Raw genomic sequence first — 21717 nt, 5'->3', positions numbered from 1 at the left:
ATTATTTTGCATAATATATTCATGTGATAGAACTCAGTATTTCAAGACATAATATTCAGCTGCAAATTCAAACTTTGCTTTTGCCAAAAATGTAGACACTGAAAATAACTTACCCTTCATGATGGTGGTGGTGGTGGTGGTGGTGATGATGATGGTGGTGGTGGTGGTGGTGATGGTGTTGTGGCCCAATAAATTGTCGACAGTTAAATAATTCATTTCCAATTGCTTCTCCAAGAAAGTCCCCTGTGTGTGTGATACAGGAATCTTGAGAGCCCTGGGATATATGAGCAGTACTCATTTCACCAGTTATATCATGATCAGTGTTCTCTGAGTGTGAACAGGGATCTAGCATTCTAATTCTATTATCCACTGATGGAACAGCTTCACTATTAAAAGCATGGCTATTCCCAGATCCATTGTTTACACCATTCCTATCTGCTGCTTCCTGTGCATCTCCCAAGCAAATGCCTGATTGAGATTCTATTTTTCGGCTTCGCAAATCTACATTCCGACTAGTTTTGGGGGAATTGTGACTCTGGTCTTCATCTTCTTCCTCTTCCTCTTCCTTGAGAGCTTCGATATCTGCAATATCTTCTGACTGCACCTCACTCCCTGGGCTTCCTGCAGATTGGCTTGCATGGCTAGAATTTGCCTCATTGCTTGATCCATCACTGTGACCACTGCTGCTACCAGGCCCACTGCTGCCATCTTCACCACTATTTGCAGTTTCATCAGAACTTCCCTGCATTGATTCCTAAAAACATAAATGAAAAAATACTAAATCTACACGCTGAATCATTAGATAATCAGGTAAGGTCACATGTTGCTCAGAGATTATGCATTTTCCATCTTAAAGGAAGCAACAGCATATAAATCAGTGATCATATATAATAAACCACACAATGGTTTAAAGAAGTTGAGGGGGTGGCAAGACAGATTTGGTTAAAAACCCAAGTTATGTCAGGCATCCTAGGAAGAGCCTTCTGGAAGACCATATTCTCTGAAAATGGCTGCTGCCAACCTGAAGAAAGATGGTAAGAGTGCTGATAGAATGATTTCAAATGAAGCTTTCAAAATACAGGTAGCCAATTCCAAATCTAAATGCACTGTTCATGTTAAAGTGCATTTGAATAATTTTTAGTCCAAATTATTGGTAAAATTCAAAAGTATCTAAATACTTTGGTTCACTGATTTGTTAATAAATATATCATGATTTATAAACTAAAATGGCTTGGTTTACCAAACAGACTGTATACGGAGAAGCAAATCAAATAATGATTCAGTGCAATGTATAAACTCTGCCATATAAATTGAAGGAAAAAAATACATATTACATATTATCAAATCCCTTTATTAAGCCTTGTTAGTTTAATTAGCCTTTTGAAGTTGTCATAACTGAAAAATAATTACTGTTGTACCTCTGTATCGGAAAGTCGCTGTTGGACATGCTTATTTCTACTAATCAGTTGTTCCTCCATTTCAATGTCACTTCCGCCACTCTGATGAGTATCACTGTTGTCACTGCTTTGAGGGCTTGCTGCAGGCGACCCTATTTCAGAAAAAAAAAGTCTGTTCAAAAAATGTTGATTTTAATATAGATTCAGTTGTATTAATCTTAGAGTCCCCAAGTCCCAGGCCACGGACCGGTACTGGTTGGTGACCTACAGTGGGGCAAAAAAGTATTTAGTCAGCCACCAGTTGTGCAAGTTCTCCCACTGAAAAAGATGAGAGAGGCCTGTAATTGTTATCATAGGTATACCTCAACTAGGAAAGACAACATGAGAAAACACATCCAGAAAATCACATTGTCTGATTTGTAACTAATTTATTTGTAAATTATGGTGGAAAATAAGTATTTGGTCAATATCAAAAGTTCATCTCAATATTTTGTTATATATCCTTTGTTGGCAATGAAAGAGGTCAAACGTTTTCTGTACGTCTTCACAAGGTTTTCACACACTGTTGCTGGTATGTTGGCCCATTCCTCCATGCAGATCTCCTCGAGAGCAGTGATGTTTTGGGGCTGTCGCTGGGCAACATGGACTTTCAACTCCCTCCAAAGGTTTTCTGTGGGGTTGAGATCTGGTGACTGGCTAGGCCACTCCAGGATCTTGAAATGCTTCTTACGGAGCCACTCCTTCGTTGCCCGGGCGGTGTGTTTAGGATCACTGTCATGCTGAAAGACCCAGCCACGTTTCATCTTCAATGCCTTTGCTGATGGAAGGAGGTTTGCACTCAAAATCTCACGATACATGCCCCCTTCATTCTTTCCTTTACACGGATCAGTCGTCCTGGTCCCTTTGCAGAAAAACAGCCCCACAGCATGATGTTGCCACTCCCATGCTTCACAGTAGGTATGGTGTTCTTTGGATGCAACTCAGCATTCTCTCTCCTCCAAACACGACGAGTTGAGTTTCTACCAAACAGTTCTACTTTGGTTTCATCTGACCATATGACATTCTCCCAATCCTCTTCTGCATCATCCAAATACTCTCTAGCAAACTTCAGACGGGCCTGGACATGTACTGGCTTAAGCAGGGGGACACGTCTGGCACTGCAGGATCTGAGTCCCTGGTGGTGTAGTGTGTTACTGATGGTAGCCTTTGTTACATTGGTCCCAGCTCTCTGCAGGTCATTCACTAGGTCCCCCCGTGTGGTTCTGGGATATTTGCTCACCGTTCTTGTGATCATTTTGACCCCACGGGGTGAGATCTTGCATGGAGCCCCAGATCGAAGGAGATTATCAGTGGTCTGGTATGTCTTCCATTTTCTAATTATTCCTCCCACAGTTGATTTCTTCACACCAAGCTGCTTGCCTATTGCAGATTCAGTCTTCCCAGCCTGGTGCAGGTCTACAATTTTGTTTCTGGTGTCCTTCGACAGCTCTTTGGTCTTCACCATAGTGGAGTTTGGAGTGTGACTGTTTGAGGTTGTGGACAGGTGTCTTTTATATTGATAACAAGTTCAAACAGGTACCATTAATACAGGTAATGAGTGGAGAACAGAGGAGCCTCTTAAAGTAGAAGTTATAGGTCTGTGAGAGCCAGAAATCTTGCTTGTTTGTTGGTGACCAAATACTTATTTTCCACCATAATTTGCAAATAAATTCGTTACAAATCAGACAATGTGATTTTCTGGATGTGTTTTCTTATGTTGTCTCTCCTAGTTGAGGTATACCTATGATGACAATTACAGGCCTCTCTCATCTTTTTCAGTTGGAGAACATGCACAATTGGTGGCTGACTAAATACTTTTTTGCCCCACTTTATTAGGAACCGGGCTGCCTAGCTGGAAGTGAGCAGTAGGCAAGCAAGAGGAGCTTCATTTGTATTTGCAGCTGCTTCCCAGCATTAGCATCACTGCCTCAGTTCTACCTCAGATCATCAGGAGCGTGAACCTACCGTAAAGTGCGCTATCTAAGTTGTGTGCTTCTCCTCTCTCCAGTCTGTGGAAAAATTGTCTTCCACGAAACTGGTCCCCGGTGCCAAAAAGGGAGAGGGGGGCACTGTATTGTTGTGGCTCTTGCTATAAACCTTTGATTAGCCCTGAAATTAGTTTAGCAGCTAGTAACATCAATAGCATAATTGCATGTTGAATTGCTGTTCTTGCAAAGAGTAACAAAAAGTAAGAAAGAATTACATATGTGGAAGATCAAAACTAGAAAGAAAATGCAGCTGCTGCTTAAAATGTAACTTAGTTCAGCTGCCACCTAAATGAAAGATGGATAAAATGAAAAATTATATAAAGGTTCCTTAATAAGATGATTCTGTGATAATGCTTTTCTGCAATAACTTACATGGTGATGGAGCTGCTCTTCGAAGTTCTTCTTCCTCTGAAGAAGGGGGGGGAGTAAAGATAGTGATGATTATGTATTACCAACAGTAACATACAGATAGTCCTCAATTTATGACTATCTATTCAAATTATAACAGTGCTGGAAAAAAGTGATTTACAACAGTCCCCCACACTTAAAATCATTGCAGCATCCTTATCATGTGATTAAAACTTGGGTACTTGGTCATCAGCATGCATTTATGGCAGCTGCAGCATCCCAGGTCACACAATCATTATTTGTGACCTTCCCAGCTGGCTTCCAACAAGCAAAACTAATGGGGCAAACCAGATTAATTTAACAACCATATGATTTAATGACTGTGCAATTCAATTCAAAGTGTGACTCAACTGTAGTAAAAAAGGTCTTAAAATCGGCATGACTCATTTAACAACTGCATCATTTAACAACAGAAGTTCTGGTCCCAGTTGGAGTCATAAATCAAGGAGTATCAGTATCTAACTAAATTTTCTAGAGAGTGTTCTTTATTTTCTAGTATATGCTGGGCTTTTCTACCTGAAATTCTTATTTCTATGTTTGAACAAAAATGAAACAAGAAACTTATGGTTAACTAAAAGAAACTGTTTTTTGTTTAGAAAATATATTAGTCTCTATAATAAACTCACCCATAAAACTTTAAATCTATTACTTAATTATTTATGATGCCCAGGAAACAAATGTGCACTCACCTTTTTTATTTCCCATGGGTAAGTTCGTACTAAGTAAAGATGCAAAAGAACTCTGTTTTGATAGTTGGGCTTTAGCTGCTAGAGCATTATTCCACAATGCTTTAATGAGCATGGATGCCAAATATAAAGTCTGTAAAGGAACAATAAATTACAGTGTCAAAAACGTGTATTCTGTTATTCATAAAATTGTAAATGTGTATGCTGTTATTCAAAATTCACAACTACAATGCAAATGCAAATTATCTCAGGCTCAAATGGAATCTTCTTAATTTAATTTTTTTCTATTACAGCAAAAAAAAAAAAAAGACAGAGATATAAATATTGGCCTCTAATCTGAAGTAAACCTATGCACATAAATCTATTTCCTCTCCCTCTTCAGAATAAGGGCATCCAGTTTATTATATCAGCAATGCCATAATTTTCCCAACTACTTTCATAAGCAATTTTGCTTAATTTTAAAAAAGACATATATGGAAAAAATTTCAGCCAGAGAAAATACTGCTTTAAATTTATTTATTTCTACCTGTTCAGTATGTGCACTTGGATGGAGGATGGAAACTAAATTAAGAAGATGTCTGAGTGGCACAGGATCCAGGTTCTTGATCAATGAAGGAAACAAGTCATGTATATAGCGGCTACAATGCTTCAACTTTAAAAAGAAAGAGAAAGACAACTTATTAAGAAAAATGGCTTTTCCTCCTCCTAACAGCTTTTATAAGCAACTTATAGTTTGTATATTCTAAGGATTAGCAAAATAATTCATGCACAAATTATTCCTTTACATGGAGCAGAAATTTGAGGTGGTTTGTGCCCAAACTGAAACATATTTTTTTACCCAGATGCAGAAAGAAATAACAAGGCTGTTTTGCAGAAAGAAATAATAAGGCTGTTTTGTTCCAGATACTGACTAAAATGAAATTGTTCTGAGCAGAAGTGTTTTGAGGGAACCATAATAAGGGACCATAATAAGTGTTTTGAGGGAACCATAATAATTCCCTCAACACTGTCAGACTATTTACTGAATCTGCACTACTATTAATCGTTTCATAGTTCCCATCACCAATCTCTTTCCACTTATGACTATGACTATAACTTGTTGCTGGCAATCCTTATGATTTATATTGATATATTGACTATCAATTGTGTTGTAAATGTTGTACCTTGATGAACGTATCTTTTCTTTTATGTACACTGAGAGCATATGCACCAAGACAAATTCCTTGTGTGTCCAATCACACTTGGCCAATAAAATTCTATTCTATTCTATTCTATTCTATTCTATTCTATTCTATTCTATTCTATTCTATTCTATTCTAAAAAAAAACACCAAGTTACAAGAGTTTCCTTGGTGACAACGTCTGAAAGGCAGCAAAGGGAAGATGAGAAATGGACAGATATGTGTTATATGCCACAACTGAGCAGCAGTTGCGGAAGGCAGGGAAAGGTGGCACAATGGAGCAAGTAGGCTGGTGGGATAATGGATGATGCAGTACGGAACAGGTGCAGAGGCCATGCAGCAGAGACAGTGACACCATCTAAAAAGTAAGTATCTTTGTTTCTGATGAAGAAGAGACAGGGTTTGACTGAACCTTCAGAATTCATAAGTATCAGATTCAAAACACATTTTTCATTTTATGAACACCCTGTCTCTTAGTTTTAGTTTTCATTAATACCATGCTCTCTCTTCTAAAATATTTTACAAAATTGTGCTAATGAAAATAGAAATATACAAAATAATATCAAATCATAAAGGGCAATTAGAGATGTGAAACATGTTTTGAAACAAATGGAGAAAGTAAATCTAAACCTAAATTAATGTAGCATTGAAATATCTAATTCAGAAAAGTAATTACAATGCAGGCCAAGTGTTCACTGATTAGCCCTGAAATAAAATGATATTTATTATCCAATAAAAACAAAATTATTGGGGTTTTTTTCAATATTAATTCATCACCATGCAAAGGCTTTGGTATATTATGTTTTTGCTTGTTTTTAAAATGGTTGGAATCTTTAAGAATCTCAAGTTGATGAAAGATAAGCATGTGCACAATTCACAATATATATCTATAACCACTAATTTAATTACCCTTTGAAGTTACAATGGCACTTTAAAAAAGCAACCTGTGACTGTTTTTCACATGTATTATGGTTACAGCATCCCTATGATCATGTGATCAAAATTTGGGCACTTGGCAACCGGCATGTATTTATGGCAAATGCAGTGTCTCAGGATCATGTGATCACCATTTGTAACTTCTCAGTTGGTTTCCAACAAGCAAAGTCAATGGAGGAAGCCAGATTTGCTTAACAAATGCATGATTCACTTAACAACTGTGGCAAACAACTGTGTCATAAAATGGGGTGCAACACATTTAACAACTGTCTTGCTTAGCAAGGGAAGTTTTGGGCTAAATTTTGGTCATAAATTGAAGTCTGTCTGTACTATGTTTAGCAGTAACTAGAACTCCATATAGCAGTCTTCACAAATACAAGCTTTAAAACATCTCTACTACTGATCTACATACAAGGATTTGTTTAAAATCTGCTGAAAAAGTAGACACTAAAATTGTCACATAGAGTCAAACTCAAGTAGAGAGACTTTACCTTTATCTTACGACAGAAAAGGAAAAGACAAATGAAACATTTCTATATACTTGGGAGATTGCTTTCCATTTTTTTTGGATACTGGTCTTTGCAGTACCAATCCATTGAATGCCATGACACCTAATACCAATGATAATAAAAATTTGTATTAAATAATAAATGAACCCCAGTATGCTATACAGGTAGTCCTTGACTTACAACTACAGCTGACCCAAAATTTCTGTTGCTAAGTGAGACATTTGTTAAGTGAGTTTTGCCCCATTTCTTGCAGTTACTAAGTGAATGTTGCCGTTGTTAAGTTAGTAATATAATTGTTAAATGAATCTGACTTTGCTTGTCAGCATGTCATACAAGGTGATCACATGACAAAACACTGCAACTATCAGAAATACATACCAATTGCCACCAATTCGAATTTTAATCCTGTGACCATTGGTATGCTGCAGAGGTTTTAAGTATGAAAAATGGTTAAATCACTCTTTTCAGTACCACTGTAATGTCAAAAAGTTGCTAAATGAATGGTTTTAAGTTGGGGATTACCTATATTATAAACTGCTTTGATATGAAAAATGCTTCAAGTTTCTAGGAGCATATATGTTAAAGAATAAGTAGTTAATATCCAACTGCTGCTTTTTCATGTTTTATCCAAAAATTCCTTTCCTTTTTGAAGTTTATTTATTTAAATTTAGAGTCTGCCCAATTCCAAGCAACTCTTGATGGCTTGAAACAATCAGAGAAAGTAAATGCACTTGCCATGCATGCTGAAGAAAAACATACTTAATACATCAGAGTCGAAAGACCTACTGCCTGAGCACTAAATTTGATACCACTTGACCTCTATATATTTTAATTCAAAATAGCTGTTCATGATCAAAATCCCAAAACAATGAACAGCATCTACATTAATACACATAAGCATGTACACATATATTTAAGAAACACATCTAATTCAGATATAATTAAAATTGTAATTTAGTGCTATGGGAATAAGCTGCAAACCCATAAGGCTTCTGCAGCTCTACAAATCTTTCAGGTTTCAAAGAAAGGATTTACTGTATATCTGCCATATTGAATAAATCCATTTCCCATTCTATCTAAACCCAAGACTTTCCATTATTTTTATTTTCTTAGCATAATAGTATTTTGCCTGAGACCATGTTTTGTCATAATTCTTAAGTAAGGGTATACCTGTGCTGCAGCCCATATGCAGTCTATATGCTGAGTACTAAGCCGGCCTTCAGCAGCAAGAAAATTAAGAATCACTTGGCACTGTTTAATGATCTGGAAAATATTAAATCAACATTAAAACATTAAAACTTAAACTTCATGATAAAGAGAGACAATTCTGCTTTATATTAAACATACCTCAATATGCAAATTTGGTCCAAAAATATGTTCCACTACATTGTTGTTGATTAGCCAATCTGCAAGTTCTTTAGCAATGGAGCTATATAAGAGGGGAAAAACATAAGAAAATAATTGCAGAACTTCCACTAATTGTTATCTACTAGGTTAGGGACATGCGATTTCTTTAGTCTGAGCGCTATATAAGCCCTCTCCTATCGGTGTATGGAATATCCATTTACATATTGTGAAAATCAATAAACTTCTATGGGAAAGAAAACATTTGTATTTGAAAGATTGTAGGGGCAGCTCAACATCTTCCAGAGAGGATTTGATATTTTTAGTTAATGTGTGTTAAAATGCATATAAAACTTAAAATAACCATCATTTTTGCATTTGGCATTTAATGACTCTAAAATCACAGTTAACACCAAATTCTAATGAAATTTACTGTTGACTGCAATGTAGTTGGGGCCAAGTTACATGAAAGTATTTCAAAGTTAAAAGATACTTACGTTTCTGTATCTGAAACCAAGGATTCATTATTACACACATCATTGAAAGTATGAAGTTGATTCTACAAGTAGGAAAAAAAACTTTAAATTTATAAATGCCAAAAGGATACAATTGATTTAAATGAAGCATCATTCAAAAGTTAACTAATCAAATCAGTAACTAAATTTCTATAATAAAAATACTAAAGTAAATAATAAAAATACATTTTAGCCAATAAAGAACAGCAAGTTAATCGAAGTAAGTTCTTATCTCAAATTTATTCATTAACATCTTTTGCAAAAGGTTTTCCTTTTATGATTAAAATACATGAAGAACTGAACATACTGATATACTAATTACTACACAGATGCTTTCATATAAATGTCATTAATAAATGTGTTTTCTTATTTTAGTAATTACAACCATTTGTATTATATACAATATTAAAATATCTATTTATTTTACAAACAAAAATGCCTGTGAATATGTAAAAGAATGGATTATTTGGCTGTAGCTTTTTGTGTGTGAACAGTCACTGAAATTTGGAATCATGATATATGGTTTAAACTGTTTTGCAAATTGCTTAAAAAAAAGCTTCCGGAAAGCCCTCTGCAGCCGATAATAGATAATCTGTTATTGGCTGTAGATGCTTTCTGCAGGCATCTGAAGATGAAACGGAGGCCAGGGTGATTTGTGCAAGTGGCGGCAAGCGGCCAAAGGCGAGACAGGTGTCGGAGTATGTGAGGCTTGATAAGTAGGGCAGCTCCACTCCCTCACATCCCCACCCTAGCTTATTTTTACCCGTGTGCCTCCCCGACACCCGACACCCCTGGATGGGCGGGGTCTTAATTAGGGCTAATTTTCTGGGTGAGGCTTAATTTGATCGCATGTGCTCAAAAATGTGATAGGGCTTCTTTTCAAGGTGGGTCATCTTTTTGGAGAAACACTATAGTTCTAAGCAAAGGAGTTTTCTGTGTAATAAGTAAGCACATCATTTCCTCTAATATCTGCTATTGCCCTCTTTGGCAGAAACCACCTCAGATTGGCATTTCTTGTAACTGCCTACAAGCCTGTGATATTGTCTGGAAGAAACTTTTCCCACTCCTTCTTGTAGAATTTTTTCAACTGACAAGACAAGAAGTAATGGTTGGAAACTTATCAAAGAGAGATTTAACATAGAACTAAGGAGAAATTTCCTGACAATGAGAACAATTAATCAGTGGAACAGCTTGCTTTCACAAGTTGCGGGTGCCCCATTACTACAGGTTTTTAAGAAGGGACTGGACAGCCATTTGTCTGGAATGATATAGGGCAGTGATGAAAAACCTTTTAGGCACAGTGTGCCCAAACCAGAAGGTGCGTGTGTGTGCACACCAGAGTGCTGGAAACTTGACGACCAGCTAGCTGGCTGGCGCGCATGCGCACATTGGAAACCCAATGACCAGCTGGCTGAGCTGGGGCGACGGCACACGTGCCCACATGTGCCATAAATTCGCCATCTGGGATATAGGGTGTCTTCCTTGGGCAGGGGGTTGAACTAGGTCCCTTCCAGCTCTGTTATTGTTATCCTTGATGGATTTCTTTTATGTACAGACTGCCTTAAATAACCTCACAGAATCTCACTGGGATTTAAATCTAGACTTTGATTTGGCCATTCTAGAACACTTTATTTCTTTTGGTTTTTTTTCAGCTATTCCTTGATTTGGAATGGCTGAAAATTTACTGGGAGGTCACACCCCTGTTATGCAGTCCTAAATTGTACATTCTCTTATTTCAATAACCTATCATCATATTCTGCTGTGTTGGGGGCCAAATTCTACTTAGGCAGTAAAAACATAACTTTTGAAGTAAAGAAAAATGATAAGACAGTTCTCAACTTACAATAGTGTGTTTAGCAACTGTTCTAAGTTACAATGGCACTGAAAAAAGTGACCTATGACTGTTTTTCACATTTATAACCATTGCAGCATTCCCATGCTCACATGCTCAAACGTCAAATGTTTGGCAACTGACTCATATTTATGACATTTGCAGTGTCATAAATATTTCCTGGGGTCATGTGATTCCCTTTTGTGCCTTTCTGAGAAGCAAAGTCAATGGAGAAGTCAGATTCACTTAATAACGATGTTACTAATTTAACAGCTGCAGTGATTCACTTACCATGGTAAGAAAGGTCGTAAAATGGGGGAAAACTCATTTAAAAAATGTCTTGCTTAGCAACAGAAAATTTGGACTCAATTGTGAACATAAGTTGAGGACTACCTATATTGCCTCGGAACAGTTTTACTTATATTTATTTACTTGTATATCTATATGTCTACATATATTCAAAAGCTTCTTACTGTTATTTGACTAAGTCCAGCCAATCTCATGGTTAAGGTTGGTGACATAAAGTACTTAAAAGCAAGATCAAGACTCTCTTTATCAAAACACAAGGCAGTATCTAATGGCTCTTTAACTGTGCTCCACATTAAATCTGCCATATTACGAGCTGCACTCTGTCTTAACTCCTGGTCCGACAGTTTGCATAAATACCTAAGCAGAAATACAAGGAAGATCAAATTAATATTAACAAAACAAGTCAAATTAATTTTGCCAGTCATATTTTCTATTGAAAATATTTAACTTTACAGAAACCTTAATAGCACAATTATAAGTTATAAGAAACCAGTCCACTTTTAAGTTAAATAAAAGTTTAAATGTAATTTCATTTGGGAAAAGACTTGTCTGAAAGCATTTGAAATATGTTATAAAATACATGTGAAAATCCATATAACTTGACAATTTTATGTAATTTTTAATTTCTTACATTTGTACATTATCTACCATATATACCACTATTCCATTTTTTTCCTCAGAACTAGACTGGTAGAAGTAATTTGATTTTATTTCGGTTCAAGCAAGATTTAATTTCTGGTGCTTGAATCCAGATTTCTTCTATCCACTGCACAATGTCTTTTACCTTGTTTTCCCCAAAATAAGACATCCCCTGATAATAAGCCCAATTGGGCTTTTGAGTGCATGGCAATAAGGCCAAGTGCTTATTTCAGGGTTTAAAAAAATATAAGACAGGGTCTTATTTTCAGGGAAACACAGTAGATACAACAATCAGAAATAAAGTCTAAATTTCACATTCTGGAATAGCCTCTCCAACCTAGTATCTCATGATTATACTGCCAAAATTTTTTCCTGCAATTATAGTTCAACATATGTGGAGGATACTAGATTACAATGGGTATGGCTGATTTCTACAGCTATGCAGTGTTGGCGAACCTTTCCAGCACGCAAAACCATCTCACAAAGAATGCACAGCCTCGCTGGCTCCTATTTCGCGTTCCTGTGATCATACACGCGCCGGTCAGCTGGCCGTCACACGTGCGTGAATGGCAGAACCTGGAAGAGCAGCATTCCGTCACACATGTGCAGGCCGGCACCCAACCTTCTGGGTTCACATTGCATGCATGCGCGATGGCCAGCTGTTTGTCGGGTGCACTTCAATGCCAGTATCCGGGTGGTCGGGTGCCAGCTCATGCATGTGCGATGGACCGCTGCTCTTCCAGGTATCGGCGTTCCCATGCTTGCGAAGGCCAGCGGGGCAGCGCATACCTCGCGGGATGGTTTTGCGTGCCACTTCTGGCACGCAGGCCGGCATGCAGGGACATCAAAGTTTCGCCATCACTGAGCTATAGCTTGCTGCCAAATGATTACAAATTCAACTGACGCAGCAGTCAACAGGTTCACCTCCTCATTGCAAAATTTTATTTGTGTTTAGTTTGAAGGCATCTATCATAATCACCAAATGTTTTACAGGAAGCAAAACTTTCCCCCAAAAAATCTTGTTCAGTATAATTATTGATTTCGTAAATACTACAGCTAAGCATCCAGAATGCAATGGTGAGGGTAGTTACAGGTATACCCATATACTACCAATGTTATGCAAGTTGCACTGGCTTCTCAATATGCTTCTGAGTATATTTTATGGTGCTGGTTACCTAATAAATCCCTTCATGATACAGCATTGAATTACATGGGCCTATCTCCAACTGAATCTGTCCTCCTTGAGAATCTGACAGACTAGACATGCTCTGGGTACCTTCTATATGATAAATTCAAACATTTGTGGTCAAATTTCAATAAACAAATAGGTTAGCAGTTTATATAACTAAATTTCAGGAATCAGAAATAAGTGCAAAAAGTACCTGATGACATAGGTCCTAAAAGGTATAATGTGTTGCATGACAGCAGGGATGTGCAGCCATATTCTGATCTATGCAAAAAGTACAAAAATTGAAAAACTTAAAACTGAAATGTCTTATAGCAACAAACTTAAGATACATACCATATTTTCTGGACTATAAGACACACCGGACTATAAGATGCACCTAGATTTAGAGGAAAATTTAGAGGCCCATTTTTGGCCTCCCGAACCCCACGTACATCCCATTTTTGCCAAAAACATACCCCTTTTTTACCTGCAAAGTGATTCTGAGGGCCAAGGAGGGCAAAAACAGGTTTGGGAGCCTGAAAATAGGCCATGTGGAGCACTGCAGAGTGCTTCTGGGAGCTAGGGAGGACAAAAAAGTGATGCACAGAGGGTTCAGGAGCCCAAAAAAGGGCCTGTATTCGGTCTATAACACGCACCAAAATTTTCACCCATTCGGGGGGGGGGAGGGAGGGGGAGTGCATCTTATACTCCGAAAAATATGATGTATTTGCCAACTATAATGAGGAAGATTTTTTCTTTCCTATAATATAGAGGTTCCCAACCTTTCCGTCTTGGTAGTCCCGGAGGGATGAGGGGATGGCTTTGTGTGAGCGGTGGGTGTGCATGCAAGCGCACAGAGCTCCATTTGTACAAGCGGCAGGAGCAGGAGCCCACTGCTCACACAAATGGAGCTTTGAACATGAGCATGAGAGCCTGCATGTGCACTCACTTGCCACTTGTGTGGCCTTGTTCTATTTTATTTTATTTTTTTATTATTTACATATAAGTATATCGAACACAGTGTGACCATCCTGGCATTTCATCCGCCATAGAAACCATCGTGAAAGACAAATAACCTATATACAACTTACATAATGCTAATCTTATACAATTATTTTTGACCAACATATTCATTCTAATACATATATATCATCTCATTTCAGGTCTACTTAGCCTAATTTTTCCGTGTTCCAACTCCCACCTCGTGTTTCCAGCCATTGATAAAATCTATTCCATATGTCATGATATTCTGTCTCTCCTTTGTTTTTTAATTCTAATGTTAGTCTATCCATTTCTGTGCATGTTAATATCTTCCTCATTATCTTTTTTTATGAAGGGGTGTTTTCACTTTTCCACTGCTGTGCATACACCATTCTTGCTGCTGTTAGGATGTGAAATATTAAGTATATTGACCGTTTGCTATAGCCTTCTGTAATACCACCTAATAGAAATAGTTCTGGCTTGAATTCTATACGTTGTCCGACCATTTTTTCTAGCCACATCTGAATTTGTAGCCAAAATCTCCTTGCTTTTTTACAGGTCCACCACATGTGGTAGCATGTGCCTGGTAATTGTTTACATTTCCAACATTTTGGGGATGTGTTGCTAAACATTTTAGCCATTCTTGCCGGGGGAAGATGCCACCTGTAAAACATTTTATAAAGATTCTCTTTGTATGATGTAGCTAAGGTCAATTTCCGATTTCTTTCCCAGAGTTTTTGCCAATTGTCCAAACCAATATTGTAACCAACATTTCTGGCCCATATGACCACTGTCTTCTTAACTTGTTCTTCCTCCATTTTATAGTCTAGTAGGTATTTATATATTACCCTTATATTACCCTTTGTGGCTCTGTTCTGAATGGCTTGCAGCCCACCAGTGGGCCACGGCCTGGAGGTTGGGGACCCCTATGTTTGTGTACCATACTATACATTCATGAAGAACACTCCCCAAAAATCTGTTTGCCACAGCTTTCAAAGGCATAAAGAATGAAACATAACTAGTGTGAGAGAACACTCCTAAATCACATTTCTTCAATCTTGCATCTTTCAGATACACTGGATTACATTTCCCTCATCTGCATAGCCTCCATAGTGGGCCAATGCTCAACCTCTAGAGAACACTGACCTAAAGGAAGTGGGGAATTTTTTTTCTTTAAAACGTATTGATACCTTTTCCGTTAAGCACCAATTCTATAAAACCTTGTGCTGGAATCTCATATAATAAAATAATAAATTGAAATGAAAAAGGAAAATATATAATAACAATCAATTAATAAAAAGAAACTCATATTTTATCTACTCATTTTAATGTTTAAAATAATATGAATTAGTTCAAGGCAGAAATAATGGAGGGTCATGCCTGGAATTTTGATTTCTATTAAGCAACTACAAAGATAAGAATGAATTGATAAAAAGATGAAAGATACTTAATGATGAATTCCATAGCCCTCTCAACTCAACAGTTTTGTATCATAATCTAGTGTTTCAAATGCAAGCTAATCACATTGTAAGAAAATACAGTTAAGAGACAGGCGCTTACAAGAGAGATGTTCCCAATAGAAGAAAAAGTGAAGCATTGTTTCTCTACTTTAAGATTGGCGTTTCACAAAAATCTATATTGCTCCCAAATATCTAACTTGGCCCTCAATACTCCTGACAGTTGCTGCATAAGAAAGCTATTATTATTGCAGATGAAAATCAGAGGCATAGTCTCTTCCACCTCAACTTCTGAAATCATGTTTTGAGCAAGATTTAAACCAGGGATTTCCAGGTTTCAAGTTCAGTCTTTTAGCCACTATAAAATATTGGCTATAGCGTATGAAAGTATAGTATGAAAGTAAGTTTGTAAAATTTAAAACTAGCCATAATCCTGCAGTTTTGTAATTTATAATGTGATCAGAGCTTCATCTCTAAGTCCTATTATTAAATAAAGAGATTGTGATTAAACAAATAATGCTGACAATAGTGTACTGTGTCATATTATCAACACATTGAACTAACAATCACTGACCTTGCTGAAAAAGATAACTAGCTGCATCCCTTTTTTAGCAGCAGACTTTAATTAAACCTTTCGGTTGCTCAATCCTGCTATCAGCTTGGAGATATTTTGACCATTCATCGTTGTAAAATTCTTCAACTTGATACTGTCAGACTCTTTTATGAACTGTTTGCTTCAGGGCATGCCACAATATTTCAGTTGGATTTCAACTGAAATCCAATTCAGTTTCAAGGTATAACATATTTTCTGTTTCAGCTATTCTGTTGCACATTAACTTTTGCATTTAGGATTTGAGTTGCATGACTCAATCATTTCAGCTAGGATAGATACCATGACAATTACAAAACAGACCAAATCATGTATTTCCATCAGAGTGCTTCATGACTAGGATGATGTTCTCTTGTTGGAATGCAGTATTATGTTGTCTCAAACATGCTTGACAACAATAACTGGACAGCCAGCCTGGAGTAGAGGTTAAGATGCTGGTCTAAAAACCAGAAGACTGGGAGTTCTAGTCCCAATTTAGGCAGAGAAGCTGGCTATGACTTTAAGCCAGTTACACTCTCTCAGCCCAGTCTTCCTCAACGAGTCGTTGTGGAGAAAGTAGAAAGAGGAAATAATATAATGTATTTTCACCACCTTGACTTACTTATAAAGTAAGGTGAGATAAAGGTGATGTGACCTCAAATTGCTGGTTAACCAAAATGGGAATGAACAGTATTTATGGTTCTATTGAAAATTCTAGCATATGTATGTTTGAATAGAAAATAGAAGAAACCATAAATACTGTAAAAAGAAACCATTTTTAAAAAGGTAAATTGTGTATTTATGAAACTAAGAGAATAGTACAAAAGAACTGAATTAACATGGTCTCATCATGGGAAGTTGACAAATGCATGCAGAAAAGTAAAGGTATAATTTAAATTAACAACCAATAAGATAAAATGTGTCAGAAAGTATGAACTGGTTTCATCTAGATCAGGGGTCTCCAACCTTATCAACTTTAAGACTTGTGGACTTCAACTCCCAGAATTCCTCAGCCAGCTTTGCTGATCTAGATTATGCGTGTGTGGAAGCAGATTAATGATTCTACATCTCATTTTCAGTGATAATGAAAAAACCAGGACAAGTTTAGGAGAAAACAGAAAAAAAGAGCAAGACAGAGAAACTGGATTGTCCAGAGAAATCTGTAAAAGCCAGGTCAAAGCAAAAACAAAAAGTCTGTTTACAAAACAAGAAACAGTCAAGTTATTTTTATTAAGAGGACTTCCGGTTGGCTCCGCTTCGTTGATGGCTGTCTTTTTTAGACTGCTAACCCCGTGAGTCCGTAGAGCCGCCAAGACAGCGTAAATCAGCTGCCCGGCGGCTTGCAAATCTCTCCCTCGGGTGAAGAGGGAGAGATGAGCATTCGGGCTGAAGTTGAGCCTCCCGGAGAAGCCCCAGAAAAGTTTCTGGAGGCTTGAGGGGAGCGCTCCTTCTAAAGCCTGAAAGAAGCTCCGGACCTGGAGGGCATCTGCCTTTTGACATAGCGTCCAATCTCCGCGGCAGAAATGGATTTGTGATGGATTGTAACGCGGACAGAGCAGAAACTGGAGTTCTAGCATTTGTTTGTAAGAAGACTGCAAGCCCCTAATAGAGGATACATTTGTTGCGAAGATAGAAGAATGCAAAGGCAGAGGCAATTTTTTTTCTTGTTTTCCTCCTCTAAAGCTAATGTGCTAATGGCATTTGGCATATATCACTTGAGAGTCTTTTGTTTGCTCAGTAATGCTAACTCTTACTTTTCATGGTTACTGTCCTAAGGACAGAACTTTTGAGAGTTGATACGAATTTTAAGATTCACTCTTTTGCAAGCCACTAAAGTAATGTGGCTCTATAAAAAGATATATAAAAAGGTACATTGAGATCAAATGCTCAGATAATAGATAAAAACGAAACAGGATCAAACCTGCCATACATAATATATATCAGACAGTATTAGAATTTCTTTTTCATTTGAAATTCAGATTCAGCATTATTATAGTGTTGAGTTGAAGAAAGGTTCTCAAATTAACATTTAATTTCTCTCTCAGTCTTCACCAGTCTTAGAGCAGGTTTAATTTGTTAAGAAGTACAGGATCCCACTTTTATTTGGAAATTTCTAGAATATTTAACAGGACACAGTGTGTTAAAAACTTTCAGAATTATAGGCCATTCTGGAAGTTTCAGTAATCATGAAAGATAAGAGACAACATTATTGAGCAAACAAAAGATTCTCAAATGATATATGCCAAATACATTCAATGCAATGTTTATCTTTGAGAGGCTATTTATTAAAAAGGAGAGTTCTATCCATTCTATCAGCCCATACATATGATACTGGTCACATTGCTTTATCAACAGCACACATAAAAGATGCATTCTGTGTGAAAACTATATTTCACTAGGTCTCTTCACTATGAAAACAAACTCAAAGGCAGCTATTGTTGGCAATGTAGAACTCATGTAAGGGAAGAGTTAGTCAGAAGCAACTGCTAAGAGGGAGCTACTACAAAGATGTGAGGGTCAAACTATTTTCCAAAGCACCAAAAGGCAAGACAGGAAACAATGGATGTAACCAACCAAGGAAGAAGCAACCCAGAACTAAGGAGAAATTTCCTAAGGATGAGAGCAATCAACCAATGGAATAGCTTGCCTTCAGAAGTTGTGGGTGCGCTATTACTTGACACTTTCAAAAAGAGACTGGACAACCATTTATCTCAATCCTGCTCAGGCAGGGGGTTGGACTAGCAGACCTCCAAAGTCCCTTCCAACTCTATTATTCTATATTCTAAGTTCATTTGGAGCTATCCTTCTCACAAGTTGAGCTTGTCTGCTACTTTATTCTTCCAATTTATCATAAACAGGAGAAAGAGTACAAACTTTTTTTTACTAGAATTGCAATTTTTGGAACATATATGGATTTTAAAATTTTGGTTTGATTAGAACTATTAAAAAGAAGCAAATGGAAAATAGAAATTTAGCAATAATAAAGCAATATTGATCAATGTTAGATAACAAAACTGATGTTATCACTTCCATATATGAAATCTGGACAACAGTTACCTTATTACTCTCTCCCTTCAATAGGATCTGTCTTGACCCAAACTCAAAAATAATTGAAAATTACGGAAAATACAACAGAGATACTGAAAATTTCTGAATGTTTTTCTGCATCTGTAATTTTAATAGTAAAATGATCCCCAATTTTTAAAAGGAGCATTTTTTGTCATTTAATAAAAGTATTACAGTGAGAATTACAAATATAAACAACACAACAGATTTAAACAGAGAACATAGTTTTTAAATTGACTAAATTAGAAAATTGTAGACATATACTTACATTAGAAACCACAGTGATAAATGCATGTGCTATGAGAAATGGCAAAGTTTCGGGAGTTCCATATTCAAAACAGTCCTTCATGAGGGATAGGCCATTTTTTCCACAAAATAAGCAAACATAGCGAAGCAAGTGCAATGGTACTTCTACATCCTATAGAAATAAAAGCAGTTTTTAAAATCCACATATATGTTTCTCATTCAAAATAATTATACCCCTAGATGCAGGGCTGGGCTTCAAAAATTTTAGCAAGGGGTTCTCTGCCCGGTTGCTGGGTAGGCGTGGGGGGGGGGCATTTTTGCCCTCCCCAGGCTTCAGAGGCTTTCCTTGAGCCTCCAAAAGGGTGAAAACAGCCTCCCCAAGCTCTGGAGACCCTCTGGAGGCCGGAAATGTGCCTGCACTTCCGGTAGGCCCGTTTTTCACCCTCCCTGAGCTTCCGTGCACATCCTGCACTTACTTGCATCCCAAACGGGCCTCCTGGGGACTCCTGGGAGGGGCAGGGTGGGCAGGGCCAGCCAGGAGTGGGATTTGGGGGTTCTCCAAACTGCACAGAATCTTAGCTAGAAGTTCTCTCAAACCCCTGCAAATCCCCAGCAGTCCACCCCTGCCTACGTACTATTCTGAAATTTTTTCTTCATGAGCACTAAAGCAATATTTCAGGATTTGTATAAGTTCCATTTGATTTCCATGCATAATTCAATGTATTGATTTTGAACTGTTAAAATTAAATCTATGTAATGTTATGAAATGCTACGTATGAAACTTCTGTAGTTTCACATTTCATATCCCATCTGCATGTATTTAGGTTTATACATCAATGCTGAGCTCTTTGAAATTCCTGTAAAAGCTGAACATACTCATTTTACGTATTTTTAAAATTTTTCTTTGTAGATTTGGCCCTTCAACTCTATATAATCACATAACTTTGCATATTATGACCTATGAAGCTGAATATAAATGTGATACAGTTACAATTATTCAATCTATATACAATAAAAGAGTGAAGCTATACTTGTTTAATTTATCCAACAGTAAAAACGTAGTATAAGTTCTTTTAAATTGGTTACAGATAATTTATAGTTTTTTAATGTTTTAATTGGATTGTTTTTATCTGTTATGAGCTCGGCATAGCAGCTTAGGTAAGCTATATAGCCATACAAATTTAAAAATAAAATGTGGTGCAAGATTCTAACAATCTAACAGACACCTGTTTTATTTATTTATTTATTTATTTATTAAATTTGTATACCGCCCTTCTCCCGAAGGACTCAGGGCGGTTCACAGCCAAGTAAAATAGACAATATATAAATACAATTTAAAATACACTTAAAAAACTTATTAAAATTGGCCACAATTAAAATTTAAAACTAAAACCCATTTAAAAACCCATAAATTTAAAACTAAAACCCATTTAAAACCCATAAATTTAAAACTAACCCAGGCCAGCGCAGATAAATAGGTAAGTTTTAAGCTCATGGCGAAAGGTTCGGAGGTCCGGAAGTTGGCGAAGTCCTGGGGAGGTCGTTCCAGAGGCGGGAGCCCCACAGAGAAGGCCCTTCCTGGGCGCCGCCAGACGACACTGTCGCGCGATGGCACCCTGAGGAGTCCCTCTCTGTGAGGCGCACGGGTCGGTGAGAGGTATTCGGTAGCAGCAGGCGGTCCCGTAAGTAGCCCGGCCCTATGCCATGGGCGCTTTAAAGGCGTTCACCAAAACCTTGAAGCGCACCGGAAAGCCACAGGCAGCCAGTGCAGCCTGCGCAGGATAGGTGTCATTCGGGAGCCCCGAGGGCTCCTCTATCACCAGCGCAGCTGCATTCTGGACTAACTGTAGCCTCGGATGCCCCTCAAGGAGCCCCATGTAGAGAGCATTGCAGTAATCCAGGCGAGGCGTCACAAGGGCGTGAGTGACCGTGCATAGGGCATCCCGGTCTAGAAAGGGGCGCAACTGGCGCACCAGGCGAACCTGGTGGAAAGCTCTCCTGGGGGCGGCCGTCAGGTGTTCATCAAAAGACAGCCGTTCATCCAGGAGAACGCCCAAATTGCGCACCCTCTCCATCGGGGCCAATGACTCGCTCCCGACAGGCAGCCGTGGACTCAGCTGACTGTGCGGGATGCCGGCATCCACAGCCACTCTGTCTTGGAGGGATTGAGCTTGAGCCTGTTTCTCCCCATCCAGACCCGTACGGCTTCCAAACACCGGGACAGCACTTCGATAGCTTCATTGGGGTGGCCCGGTGTGGAAAAGTACAGCTGAGTGTCATCAGCGTACAGCTGGTACCTCACACCGAAACCACTGATGATCTCACCCAGCGGCTTCATATAGATGTTGAACAGAAGGGGCGAGAGGATCGACCCCGCGGCACCCCACAAGTGAGGCGCCGCGGAGCCGACCTCTGCCCCCCCGTCAACA

The 21717-nt window shown here is 38.0% G+C and overlaps 1 protein-coding gene across 1 annotated transcript in view; it reads right to left on the bottom strand.

Annotated features, from left to right (window-relative positions):
* USP34 (ubiquitin specific peptidase 34) overlaps positions 1-21717 on the bottom strand; it is a 140576-nt gene that overhangs the window by 92416 nt on the left and 26443 nt on the right. The window contains 11 exon segments of the mRNA XM_058164851.1: positions 114-754; positions 1419-1549; positions 3797-3832; positions 4522-4651; positions 5045-5170; positions 8314-8406; positions 8491-8572; positions 8985-9046; positions 11307-11499; positions 13164-13231; positions 19311-19460. Coding sequence (XP_058020834.1) covers positions 114-754; positions 1419-1549; positions 3797-3832; positions 4522-4651; positions 5045-5170; positions 8314-8406; positions 8491-8572; positions 8985-9046; positions 11307-11499; positions 13164-13231; positions 19311-19460 — 1712 coding nt within the window.

Source organism: Ahaetulla prasina, chromosome 1, assembly GCF_028640845.1.
Source record: "Ahaetulla prasina isolate Xishuangbanna chromosome 1, ASM2864084v1, whole genome shotgun sequence".
Lineage (NCBI taxonomy): Eukaryota > Metazoa > Chordata > Lepidosauria > Squamata > Colubridae > Ahaetulla > Ahaetulla prasina.
This window is presented reverse-complemented; position numbering and strand designations above follow the sequence as displayed.